The sequence below is a fragment of the Chaetodon trifascialis genome, chromosome 20 (genome assembly GCF_039877785.1).
Source record: "Chaetodon trifascialis isolate fChaTrf1 chromosome 20, fChaTrf1.hap1, whole genome shotgun sequence".
In the NCBI taxonomy this organism is placed as follows: Eukaryota; Metazoa; Chordata; class Actinopteri; order Chaetodontiformes; family Chaetodontidae; genus Chaetodon; species Chaetodon trifascialis.
In genome coordinates, this window is record NC_092075.1 from 11,974,451 (window position 1) to 11,987,436 (window position 12,986).

Below are 12,986 nucleotides of genomic sequence, written 5' to 3' on the forward strand. Positions count from 1 at the left end.
TCAATTATCTATACCCACTCATCTTGTGCAAGGTGCTGGAGCTTATTCCATGTCACAGCATTTACATACACTTCAACAGGCTTCAAAAAATCCTCTCATTATTTCATGTCAAATAGCTTAAGCTATTTTAAAGTAAGCGAAAAGTAATGTAAGTTGTAATGGCTCATCTGGAAGTGGTAGCTGCTCGGCCTGCAGCATTACGAATCAGTTGGAAGATACATAATCTTAGGTTGATTAGGTTAATAACCATAATGCTCCACTGCTGTATTTTTCACCTATTTCTCAGGTCATCAGATTTCCTTTGAATTACTAATATTTGAGCGCATTTTAAAATCAATGAATACAGTACATAGGCTGTGATTCAAACTCCCATGAAGCACCATTTTTCAAAAAAATATGTTTTAGTGAGCAGTAGAATATGAAGAGCGAAACAACAACAACAACAACAACAACAACAACAACAACAACAACAACAGCAGCAAGATTATAATGTTGACTTGGACTCATAAGTGGCCCATAAACACCATTAGAGGGAGCCATTTCTCAACTAACTGCAACCAGCCTGGCTCTATATAATGTACAATATTACCAGGGATAGGCACAAAAGCTTTTTTACACACATACTGTGTGTATACGTATGCTGTATACTGTATTTCTCAACCCCATATTTTTGCTTTAGGCTGCTCAGAGCGAAATAAATTAGTAGCCTGACTTGAATGATGACTGTGATTTGTTGCTGATGAAAAAAATCACCATGATATTGCACTTTCATAAGTTTACAATGACTTGTTTTGGTTATGGACTATCATTATTAACAATCCCACAATATTATTTTTTTTACAAAGCTTCCATTTGGATCTAGGACTGTTAAAGTATGCTTTTTGTCTTATTTTGAAAGTTTGGCCGGAAGTACAGTGTTGACTCATTTCCGCTGATGATAGCTTACCTTACAGGACTGCTAAAGGAACCGTAGGAGAGAAGTTAAGTGTGAGCTGTTTTAGAAGCGATACACACACGTTTGTTTGACAGAGGCATGCCCCTGAACCAACGATAGTACTGCATTTGTGACCAGTATCATTTTATTGTTTAGCTTACCGTCTTCAAAGTATATTAGGTATGTACAGGCGTCATTTGCAGTTAGCCAAGCTACCACTCAAGGTGAAAACCCAAGTTTGTCAGGTGACGCATGGGAGGCTATCTCATACAGTAATATTAGCAATATTAGCATATTATCGTTTGCCAAATTAAACTGACGCTAATTAACAGGAAGCGCAAAAAGCACAGGTCGTATATTTATCACCTAGCAACAGCAGAAATGTGTAACGTTACATTCGACGTTACATCTGTATACACTGCTTTTACTGCTTGTGCTTATGAGTTTGGTAACGTTTGACTGCAGTACAACGGAATAATTGTATGTGTGTGTCAGCAGTAACAGCGCCACCATGGGGTTCCTACTGTCTAAATCCATGGATGCAAACTTCAGAAAGCAACAAGAATTCATGCTCCACAATGCACGGCTGCAGGTGAGTGTCCTTGCACCCACTCACACGGTATCAAAACAGCACTGTGCAGAGGATGCGTCATGCACCTGCAAGCTTGTGTTACCTGTGTCAGGTGGAACATGGAGTTAAATGTTGAAGCAGCTACGCTTGAAGGCTTGTCCTTGAGCTACTGTGCATTGGATTGGACCACATTTGCATGTTGCTTTTAGGAAAACCATCTGCCAGCTGACTAAATGTTAATATGCTGCTGTCAAGTAAAGCATGTTGCACCAGTCAAGGCTGAATTACTCGCTGGACAAAGCAGGCAAAAGCCACTGTGTGTCACTGTGTGGCCATTTGATCAATTGTAATTTTACTGAGGATTATGGGAATTTCTTACGGCACCTCTAAACCTCAAAATGAACTGATACAACAAGGACCTTTATCTGGTTCCTGCTTTATTACATGATTTAGCAATGCTGTCTTAAAGGGTGTCACGGTGTCAACACCTCACTTTAAGGTTAATGTTTCACTTGACATTGTACTTCCTTAAATAATATATTATCAAATTTCCACACAGCAAACATGGGGCTATGTAATATTCCAAGGTAGTCCATCAATTGTACTGGTAAACCCAGCTCACACGGACCTGAGTATAAGCAGTTTCCTATCTACAACCCTGATTCAACAGAGGTTGGGTCACTGTGGAAAACATTTTGATGTCAGCAACATGTTTCAAACAGGTTGGGACAGGAGCAACCAAAGACCTGTTTTGAACATCCCACAGGTAAACAGGTTCATTGAGGTGATAGTATCATGATTGGGTATGAAAGGGGCATCCTGGAAAGGTTCAGTCATTCACAAGCAGGGATGGAGTGAGGCTCACCATTTTGTGAACACATGATTGGATAAAGGATATTTCTACATGGGCCCAGGAACACTGGGTAAAACTGTTTACAAATGATTACATTCGGCTTTCATTTACATTTTACACAGCGTCACAACGTTCTTTGAATTGGGCCTGTAGAGGTGTCAAAGTCAGGGATACCAGCTCTGTTTGAATCTCAGCATTTCCATTTAGAGAACACAGGTTTTATTGCACTCATTATTTTTAGTTTAGTTTAGGTTTTGTTTTGTTTTTTTCATTTTAACAAAGGATTGGGTTTTTTCTTCACCTTTTTGGGGCCAATTTGTTGTGATTTATTCATGCCTGCAAGCTGCTGAGCAGCAGGTGGGATGTGACTGTCATAACGCCAATGACATTATCCAACTGACGCCCAAAAGGTTTGTTGTGTTTTCTGCCCTGTAATTTTCTCCTGCTCTCCCAGCTCTAAATGTGTTAGAAGATGACTAACGTTATTCAGTGGCAAAGGTTTGGCAATTGAGTTTCAGAGAGCCCTCATTTGGGTCGTGACAGTGATTCACAGGTAAATATTATCATTTTACCATCATCTGTGTGTCCGTTTTAAATTATTTAAAAGAATACGTGACAGTATTTTCTATTTTAATTTGGATTAATTTAACCTTTCATGTCTGGGCTGAACAAAACATACTCAGGGTCATCAGATTGGCTAATCGTCAGATGTTATGTTACTGCCTCTAACAGGAGATAGTTTTGCTGCCTTTCATCTTCAGCAATGACGTTTGAGTGAGATAGACCCTAGCAATTTCAGAATATCTGTGAAGCAGCAGCTGTTGCCTCCCCTTGCATTAAGACGTCAAAGATGATTGCTTGACAATGTTTTCAAGTCACAGCACTCACAGCTAATTGATCCTTTCCTCGCTCTCGCCTGGTGGACTCTGAAGTCAAAGTCATTGGGCATTGTGTGTGGGGTCCATCTTAAACATTACTTGATAATTCATTAGTTAAGGGTCTGTTTTATGACACGTGTCCTGAGTATGAATGAAATGACATAAATGACATTTTAGTCCACTTTGTATTCAACAACAGGCCTTGGCTGGTAAGAGATGGTAAAGTAAGTGAAATAGAACACAAGGTGATTAAAAATATCTCAAGGCTGATCAGATAGAGGTAAAACAACTTTTAAAAAGTGGATACAATAAAACAAAGAGAATAAAATGACAAAAACTACCAACTTTCTCACCTTTGCACACACTTGTTAGCTCTACAGGTCCAGATATTAAGTCACACAGTGCTCAGGTGATAATAAACCCGGCTGTTTTAAGTTAGATTGAGAGAACAGCTAAAACCCATGGTTCAAATGATAGAAAACAAACCCCTACCATGTTGTGCCTTGTAGGGAATTAATTATCGGAGAATTATTTCTATTGGGTCCTGGGATCCAGTGTACAGTAGCTAAACATCTGTGCTGACATCTGTTCTTAGTTGAACCCTGGTCATGGTTAAAGAACCACATGATAAAGGCAAGAAGAGCTTTCTTAGTACCCAGGAATGATATGTTTGATATTAACTATAATGTTACAATTTTAGATGATCAGAAAGGGACCAAAAACGGGACCCTGAAGAACCCCCACAATTAATCTAGCATGACTGATGGACGTGTAATTTCAGAGATACAAACCAAACCATTAACCAGCATTTGTGTCATATTGACGAATGATCAGGATTTTGTTGCAACAATGCAAATAATAGTATTCAGGACATTTAAGACAAATAACAAGGTAGCCATAATATCTGTGTACATATGTGTTTGTTGTGGGTCTCTCTCTCTCTCTCTCTCTCTCTCTCTCTCTCTCTCTCTCTCTCTCTCTGTTACGTCTTCTTCTGCCTCTTCGTTCAGCATGTGGACCATGATGATTCATGTGTTTCACTCATGTGTTGCCCCGCATGCTCGCAGCCTTTACAAAATGTCAGTGAATTTCCCGCTTATGTTTCAGCTCTGCTCTCACTTTGTCACCTTTGGAGTGGACTCTTCGTGGCTCATTTCCTTCTTTCACTTTTTCTTCGCTGCCTCTTCCAGTCACTGTTTCTCAGTCGTTGTGTAATCTTCCACTGCGTGTCCAAGCTTGCCTCCGAATCTATTTGTCATCCCTTGTGATCTTTCTGTGAAAGAGACAATGTCTTCTACTTTCAAAGTGCACACGTAGGTAAAGATAACAATGTTGCTTTTTTCATTTTGATCAGTAACTTAGTTTAGAACCCCGATTCCAAAAATGTTCGGGCTCCAAAAACACCAGTTTGGAACATTTCACAGGTAATCATGTTCACTGGTAACAAGTGATTGTATCATGGTTGGGTATGAAAGGGGCATCCTGGAAAGGCTCAGTTGGTCAGTTTTTCAGTTTTTATGGAGAAACACATTTATATAACCAAACCTCAAAGATTGAAGCTCTGCTAGAATTGGACATTTTTAAATGATACCCAATTTCTAATCATGTCGACAGAAAGCACAAAGTGTCGAGCAAAGCAAGCTTTTCTTGAGGCATCCGAGATTTGTAATTGTGATGGATTTGGATGCATTTGTGTTCACATCTGTGAGGTTGGAAGTAGATTTAGTGGCTGCGCGTGTGTGTTTGTGGTTTGATGAGTTTGTTCCTGTTGGTGACTGTGAGTGTAGTGAAGTAGCAGATGGAGCACTAGACGAGGACTGGCTGTTTGATGCTTTGATACAAGGCCGTCGAGTTTCCGGATGTTGGAGGGCTTATGCTGGCACGGTCTATGATTGGAGTGTTCATCAAATTTCCATGAGGATTCCCACATATCTGAAACTCAATTCCATGTCATCCGCATCAGTGCTGATGATGCTCAGGGTGAGGAGGGCAGAGATCGAACAGTGTCTGTGCACAGTCTGGGACATCTGAAGCAAGAGAATGGGCAGTTGGGCTGAGAATAATGTAATGTTTATGGTCAACTAACCTGATCCTTTATTTTTTCTGTTTATAGATTTGTTTCTAATTGATTGAACAGTCCACTGTTTTGATAAATGTGAGTTGCCACCCTAATAACAGCACTGCATTCACAAGCTGATTTCTGACTAGGGAAATAATTTTTACAGTCTGCAGAATTGCACTTGAATGCATCGTTTAGGCAGACTTCGTTTGAGCCAGTGAGACAAGTGCCATTCAACCAAGTGGCAAATTCCCTGTCATCAGGTGTCGGCTTTCGTCTGAACACATTACACTGATTATACTCCACTAAGACATTTCCTAGCCCTCTTTTGACTTCTTGTCTCCATTGGTATATTCAACTCCCTCTTTGACTCAAGGGATAACATCATTACTAACAAGAAGAGGGTAGTTTTTAGATTTAGAGTTTACGAAACGTCCAGTATCTCTGGTCAACTTCCTGTTTTGTGATCCAGACGAGAACATGTATGACTTAGCGAGAGGTAACCATGTCATTACACATTTCTTGCTCCGGGGGGCCATAACAGTTCTCTGAATAGATTGGTAATTTCCCCTTGCTGTCCTTAGAAAGGTTTCCAATCAAAACATAATTAAGCTCTTGACTCATTAACAACATATGCAGCGTTTGGTTTCTGTTCCACCTCTGTCTAATTTTAATGAGGTGATTTTGAGTTCAGGATTGTTTGCTCATTTGGCTCTGCAGACCCCACAATTACAGAACAAACAGCGTGGATTACAGAAGCTGTTCCTGTGCTTTCCTTTTTCTGTGAAACACTGCTCCACCCAGAGTTTATCTTGAGTGTGAAGCACGTGCCTGAGGCTTGAAAAAGTTTTTTAGCTTCCTCCTTCCTGGAGAGAGTAGCAGTTATAGTCAGCTTGGTTACTGTCAGGGATTTCAAAGGTTAGCAAGTTTCATGACGAACAGACGCAGCAAAATGTACACAGAATTTCATACAAGTGTTCCCAGTCATGATTAGATAATGTTTTTTTTTTTCACCTTAGATGCGTTTAAAGGGATTTTTTGAAGTCATAAGGCAACATTAACATTGTATTAAAGACAGGATATGAATAAAGTAGAGCTAAAACAGATGCTTATTTGCGTTAGTCTTTAATCTGACAAACATTTTGTTCATTTATTGGTTAAATGTTTGGTCTTCAAAAGGTCTGTTTTGTCCATCCAGTCATATTCAAATGTTCAAAATCCAATGATGTTCAGTTCACTCAGCCCTAAAATCAGTCCTTGATTGATCCTAAATGAATTCAACAATGAAATATTACCTGACAAGAAATTCAATTTCATCCACCTACAGGGATTACAGTGTAAAATAAATGTTACTGAATGTGTCTGATGATGAGTTGACTGGAAAAAGAAAAGAGCTGCTTCTTTGTTAAGTGAGGGTGTTGAGCTGAAGCCAGTCACTTGAGTTAAAAAGCAGAAACCTTCACGGTGGAGTGAGCAGCGCAGTTACACCACGAGTCCTCCACAATCAGCCTAGCAGCATGTTTAAAAAGCATATTATATTAAAGGGTTGATTGAGCTTCATTAACACAAGTGCATTTTAGTCGACTTTTACCTGCCAGTGACGTCTTAGCCCAGTGATCACAGCTTAACCCTCCAGAGCCTCTTAATTTCACCCATTTCCTTCTCCTCTACTACTGATGTTATTATTAGTCACGCATTTAATCATCAAATCACCCCACTCAATGTTCTTCGCCGAGTCTCAAGAGGAGAACAAATTTCGTCATGTGTTAACCACAAGAAGTGTTTGATTAGTGCAATTTCATTGTCTGTTTTTTAGATTTGCCCTCTGATATGTTCAACCCTGGTTTGAAAAAAGGTGGGATGCTGTGTAAATTGCACTTTTGTTCTTCAGAATGAGCATGTATCAACAAAAATCAATGAAGCCGATGAGGTCAAACATTAAATATATTTATACAGTAATAGAATTATCAATGAAGAGCTGCTGACAGAGAGTTTCTCATTACTGCTCAGGCCCTGAGTGATCATTCTTACTGTCATTTATCCTGCTTGACAAGTAAAACACATTCAACGCTAGGAGCTGGTCAATATGGAGCCGACTCCCTCCTAAAGCATTGTTGAATTAGTTATGACTTGTTCACTCAGAGGCCTCCTGCACCATATAGCCCAGCTTAAAAATGGCTCATCCTCCTCTGCTCTGTCCTAGTGCTTCTGTCAGTTCCCTGCATGTACATGTTTTGCCTTGTTTCTCGCGAGGATGCTTCCTGGCTCAAATTTCAACAGCAGCCCAAATCGATCGTGGGAGTTGTTGCATTGTTAAACAACCACCGTTGAATGAAAATCTGTGCGAATGACTCAGAAGCAGAAATGTTCACCGAGACAGCAAATCGTCGCTCCTCCGACATGTTGTCTTTTCTTTCATCCACTTGACGTCATCGGCTTACTGGAATGGTCATTTTTTTCTTAACCTTTGCAGCATCAGTGAGTTGGTGTCACTTTCCTGTTTGGTGGAAATCAAAGCTCCTCTTTGACATGTTCACTCTGAGAGAATAAAGGCTTTTTGAGTGAGAATGTCACTCCGTCATCTCAATAGCTGTGGTTATGCAGGAAGCGTGTATTTCTCTGCATGCAAATGTGAGTGAGCGTCAAACAGGAAGCAGCAGACAAAAGGTCCATCTGACTGAGGGTCATCAGCATGGACACTGTTTCTGAGGCTGGACGGTCTGAGATTTAGAATATTTCCCTTTTGAAGTTGCAGTGTCTTCAGGCTCATGTATGACATGTCCTTGACATTTATTGCATTACAAACTGGAGATCAAAGAACCCAGATATTAATTTTTTCTACATAAACACACAACCTAAAAAAAATATGTTGTAAATTTGGCACTGAGCAAATTGTGGCCAAGAGATGTCCTGAGTGGGACATTTGAGGGTTGGAGACTGAACTTGTCAGTGCTCTCTGGTGGACAAACTATATAATGAAGATGCTGTTTCTGAATGATCTTGTGTGTGTGTGTGTGTGTGTGTGTGTGTGTGTGTGTGTGTGTGTGTGTGTGTGTGTGTGTGTGTGTGTGTGTGTAGATGGAGCGTCAGATCCTGATGCAGAACCAGATGAGAGAGAGGCAGATGGCCATGCAGGTTGCCTGGTCCAGAGAGTTTCTCAAATACTTTGGCTCCTTCTTTACGGTGGCCACAGTGGGACTCACTGCCGGGTGAGTTTTGTGTGCGTCCAGCTCTGATGTGCTCCCGGAGAGATGTTCTGTTTCTAACACACACTTAAAATGCACATCGAGGGAACAACCTGTATCAGCTTGTCATGTGTGGGCATGTTCATAATGTGCTTTCATGGCAGTTTGTATTTGATGCATTTAAGTGAAATTATCGCCCTCTCTGTCAAGTGATTTTCTTATTTCTATTGATGGCCACAGAAGTGCGCAGCTCACTTGCATTATCATCATATAATTTGTCTAGTTTTGTGATAATGGACCATTACCTCAACAAATGCCATCAAACTTGAAAAGTTTCGCCTTCAACAGTGCTGACGGGAGGCGTGATGAGTGCCATTATTTTCTCTGCATGTCTGCCATCAAGTTGCCTTCATCCGGTGGCAAAGCTAGCCATTGATTGTAGGTCCGTTGCCCCCACCATCATGCTGGGTGCATCACTCTCAAATGACAGTAGATTGTTGTTGTAGACGCAGTTAAGTCACACATCGCCTATAGGTGGCACTACAGCAACATGACACATTTAAATGGCTGTAAACCAGCAATCATGAGGCCGTTTCACTGGAATTTTATACTCATATTCCCAGTATTTAGGGATATAAGTCATCATAATGGTCTCCTCTATTACTGTGTGTACTTTAATGCAAATCACACATTCAGCCTAAATGGAAATTCATGTTTTTATCACATGTTGACTGAATTCTCTCATCTTTGCCTCTGAACTTTTCTTCAGTGCCATCAAAAGAAAGAAGCCGTTGCTGCTGGTTCCCATCTTACCTCTCAGCTTCATTTTAGCCTTCCAGATGGACAGCGCCTATGGGACACTTATTTATCGTATGCGAGGTGAGACTGTTAGTCTTTAATGCAGGTCGGAAGAAAATAAGTTGTATTTGTTCGCTACACATTAACATTTTGCATACAGTTTAATTTATGTTCTCATAGTGAAACCACCCTTTTAGATATTAATTCTGACCAATAGACTTGAACTCATGTTCAAGCAGCTTTAAACAAAACACTGCAAATCAACAACGACATACACATATGTACGCATACTTAAAATAAACAAACTAAACTCAGCCATAATACAATATATTCAACCCCATTTTTTTCCATGTTGTACCTTTAGGGGAGGCTGAGAGCATCATGGCGTCTGAATATGACCGTCTGGACTTGCCTCATGGGATTCCAACGTTCGATAGTATAGAGAAGGCCCGCCGCGCTAAAAGCAGCCTCAGCTCCTTGTTGGAGAAATGACGTGCTCATAATATGATCATAATCGTCCATTTAATGCATTTAATCCTTTTTTTTTGCTTAATTATGGAAAAAATGTCCATACCAACTGCCTTTTTAATGGCATTGAGTCTATGGTTTGCACTAATTCTTTATCATGGACAGCGAGTCAAATCAGCCTTGGTGTCAATGGACATAAAAATGTTCATGTTGTTTTTGTGGTCACTGTTATTAGAGGTGCATCAGTTGCCAAACTCTTCAGCACTGAAGTGTTCTTAGCTTTATGAAGTCAGTCTCTCCAGTCTCGCTCTACTCGTGCTCAGAAGGCTAGTTGCTTGCGCATTTTTGTTGTTGCACTCTTTCGATTCAAACAGATGGTGATTGGTCCGTTCCCAGATGATCTGTGAAAGTGCTGCCTTAAGCTTGTTACACTTTGTGCCTCAGCCCGTCTGAACTTGGGGGGGAAAAACCAAATTGGACATTGGAGGAAGAAAAGGAAAATTTATATTGAGAAATGGTGGGAGATCATTGTCAGGTGTGTAAGTCTCATGCTTCATGTGCAAGAGTTGAGAGGCAGCCCTGTATGGCAGCATCTATGCTAACCTCTTTAGCAGCTGCAGTTGTTTTCTAATGAGCAGTCACGCTGTCATCAAGCACATGACTTGAAGCCTGGCAGCATGGATTCTCGTGTTGCGTTAAAGCTGCATGAGATGATTTTTGACCACTAGAGGGCAGAAAGACACTCACAATCTGAGCTCAACAAGGCCACGTGGCTAATGTGTTAGCAAACAGCTGCCTGCTCGCACATCAGGCAGACACAAAGCAACATGAAAATCTCAATGGTGTACATTTACCTGCCATCTGACACGTACTACTGCAATATAAACGTGTTTTTTTAACTCTAGTTTGGATCATAATAGAAACATTAGACATCTGGCACAAAGACTTAATGGAGTTTTAATTGTTCAGATTCTCAACACTGCAGACATTTGTTCTGACAGCCAAAGATTGTTCAAACTGTATCACTAAAGCTTTTCGTCAACTGAAAGAGTTCACTTGCCAAGGTTGAACTTCAGTGCTAAGGATGCTATCGTTACCATTGGTGCACCTCTAGCTTTTATTTTTATTATCACAGTAGTATTCAGTGGATGCAAAATATGACAAGGTGCTGATATTTATGCAATACGTAGTCACCATCCTTTTAAGTCCTATTTGACATTATGGAAACTATATTTATAAAATCAATAAAATGACATTTCGCAGACTTTCTCTTCTCCAATCGTCTTTTGTGGGGAGATGCTGCTGTGACACACTCCTCCAAAGCTAAAACCTTGCATAAACTCCAAACATATACGCCACTTTTTAACTAAATTTTTTCCTCGTGAAGTGTAGTTTGTCTTGAAATCATCGCTTCATTTAATCTATGAATAATGTGCACACTCACACTTCACATGAAAACATTCACCTAATATTACGACAATAAAGGAATAACTCCAAGTACGTCACTGTACTCCATCTAAATGACGTGCGTGTGACGGCGAGGGGGAGGGAGAGGGTTGAGGTTGAGCGCATAAGTTAGGACAAGGACTACAGAGAGAACAAGAAGAGGAAACCAAATTCTGCTCTACAGCATTTGACTCAACAGGCTGCAACAGAACTCCCCTAACAGAGAACAAAACCCACAGGATTTCAAGCAGCGACCAGATCTGAGGTGGAGCTCGGCTGACCCTCCCTGTGCACCGCAAACCAGCTGTGAAGTGAAAAAAATGCTCTGGAGGCTGACTCTTGCCGTGGCTGTGGTGTGCGTCGGTGGCATATGCAGCTGCGTGCAGGCTGATCTGATGAGCAAGCTGATCCTACCGAGGGACTACGGGGTGAAACTGTGCGGCAGAGAGTTCATCAGAGCGGTCATTTTCACCTGCGGAGGCTCCCGCTGGAGACGATCCACAGAGGAGCATTTAGGTGAGTTAACATTACAGCACTTTCAGTAATTGTTTTAATTTGTGCACACTAATTTGACAAGTTTATGTGCAAACTAGCAGTAAAAAAATTGTGTAAAGAGATGCTTTTATGTTGTACATGTCTTCAGGGTTATTCAGATAAAGTGTAAGAAAGACTTCTCAGTTAGGCTAAAGATGATTGAAGAGAAGACGAATGGGTGCACAGGTGAGGAACTGTAATTGATTGCTTTCTTCATTCGTAGATTTCCACATGCTCTATGGTGAGTTGTTGCACATGAAAAGGTTAGGCTGCCACAGGGTTTCAATCAGGCGACAGTTCTTCCCGTATTTCAGTCAGGCAGCTGATTGACAGCCTCAGATTTCAGCACCATGGTCAGCTCGTTTTCACGTAATTAAACATAATATGAAAAAATAATCCCCCATCAAATGTTGATGATCCTGGAAAAAGCAACTTTTGTGACTAGGTATGACTTAAAGGTGCATTTGGCAAATGATATCCTAATATATTAATATATTTAACTTTTCTGTCTGCAGATCCCATCCAGTGGAGTTCCTTCAGTGACGTTACAGTGGAGGATAACCACCACACCTGGCAACCTGCCACAGGGCTCACAGATAACACCTCTCCTCTGCGTATTTCCTCCTCGTACTCCCTCGCAGACCTCCTCGCTCTTTACGGGCAGCAGCGGCCGCTGAGTGACCCGGCCGCGCTGGGGGCATCTCAGCTGTCCGTGGTTTTAGCCGAGCCGGACGGGAACCCGGATGAGGCTGACAGACCCGTATCGAGCAAGAGGAAGAGGAACTTTTCTCTGGGCGTGGCAGGGAAGTGCTGTAACCAGGGCTGTACCAAAAATGATATCGGACGGTTGTGCTGAGGGAAAGCGGAGCGGGCGAGGGTGACGGCAAAGGAGCTGTGACATGAAGGTGGTGTGACGGCGTAATGGACAGTGTCCAGATGTGGAAAGATGTGGGAGGTAAAATATGGAGGAGAGAACATCTTCTCACATCTGCTGTTTAATAGGCTTCAGTTTGCGGTTTCCTTTCATGTCTTATTACCACAGAATATTCAAAACATAGTGATGACCAGCTGAATTACATCACATCACTCCAGCTTCATGTCTCCGTCCAAACATTTTATCCTCCTCGGTTGATATTTTGTTTAAAAAAAAAAAAAAAAAAAAGATCCTGTACTGTGTGTCACCTTTTCAGCATCACTGAAAATAAATTTGAAATACTGTTGATATGAAATGTTGAGCGGTATCATATATTCCCACAACAC

At 41.1% G+C, this 12,986-nt stretch overlaps 2 protein-coding genes across 8 annotated transcripts; both read left to right on the forward strand.

Annotated features, from left to right (window-relative positions):
• The first annotated feature begins 924 nt into the window (after positions 1-924).
• On the forward strand, positions 925-11,011 carry plgrkt (plasminogen receptor, C-terminal lysine transmembrane protein). 7 transcript variants are annotated; one of them, XM_070989606.1, is made up of 5 exons: positions 925-1,179; positions 1,430-1,526; positions 8,374-8,504; positions 9,250-9,359; positions 9,643-11,011. In XM_070989606.1, the coding sequence occupies exons 2-5, from the start codon at positions 1,446-1,448 to the stop codon at positions 9,768-9,770; spliced, it is 450 nt and encodes a 149-aa protein (XP_070845707.1). In that variant the 5' UTR covers positions 925-1,179; positions 1,430-1,445; the 3' UTR covers positions 9,771-11,011. The 7 variants fall into 7 exon arrangements, with proteins under 7 accessions (XP_070845707.1, XP_070845706.1, XP_070845708.1 ...); XM_070989605.1 differs by having other exon boundaries at positions 1,433-1,526; XM_070989607.1 differs by having other exon boundaries at positions 925-1,158.
• Positions 11,012-11,346: 335 nt separating this feature from the next.
• On the forward strand, positions 11,347-12,952 carry rln1 (relaxin 1). The gene is made up of 2 exons (XM_070989604.1): positions 11,347-11,708; positions 12,242-12,952. The coding sequence occupies exons 1-2, from the start codon at positions 11,513-11,515 to the stop codon at positions 12,580-12,582; spliced, it is 537 nt and encodes a 178-aa protein (XP_070845705.1). The 5' UTR covers positions 11,347-11,512; the 3' UTR covers positions 12,583-12,952.
• Positions 12,953-12,986: the final 34 nt, after the last annotated feature.

What these genes read in the sequence shown, in the direction of transcription:
- plgrkt (XM_070989606.1), top strand. Translation starts at nt 1,446, where the DNA reads ATGGGGTTCCTACTGTCTAAATCCATGGATGCAAACTTCAGAAAGCAA. An exon ending in ACAGTGGGACTCACTGCCGG is followed by an intron (nt 8,505 to 9,249) that starts GTGAGTTTTGTG and finishes ACTTTTCTTCAG; the next exon opens with TGCCATCAAAAGAAAGAAGC. An exon ending in ACTTATTTATCGTATGCGAG is followed by an intron (nt 9,360 to 9,642) that starts GTGAGACTGTTA and finishes TTGTACCTTTAG; the next exon opens with GGGAGGCTGAGAGCATCATG.
- rln1 (XM_070989604.1), top strand. Translation starts at nt 11,513, where the DNA reads ATGCTCTGGAGGCTGACTCTTGCCGTGGCTGTGGTGTGCGTCGGTGGC. An exon ending in ATCCACAGAGGAGCATTTAG is followed by an intron (nt 11,709 to 12,241) that starts GTGAGTTAACAT and finishes TTCTGTCTGCAG; the next exon opens with ATCCCATCCAGTGGAGTTCC.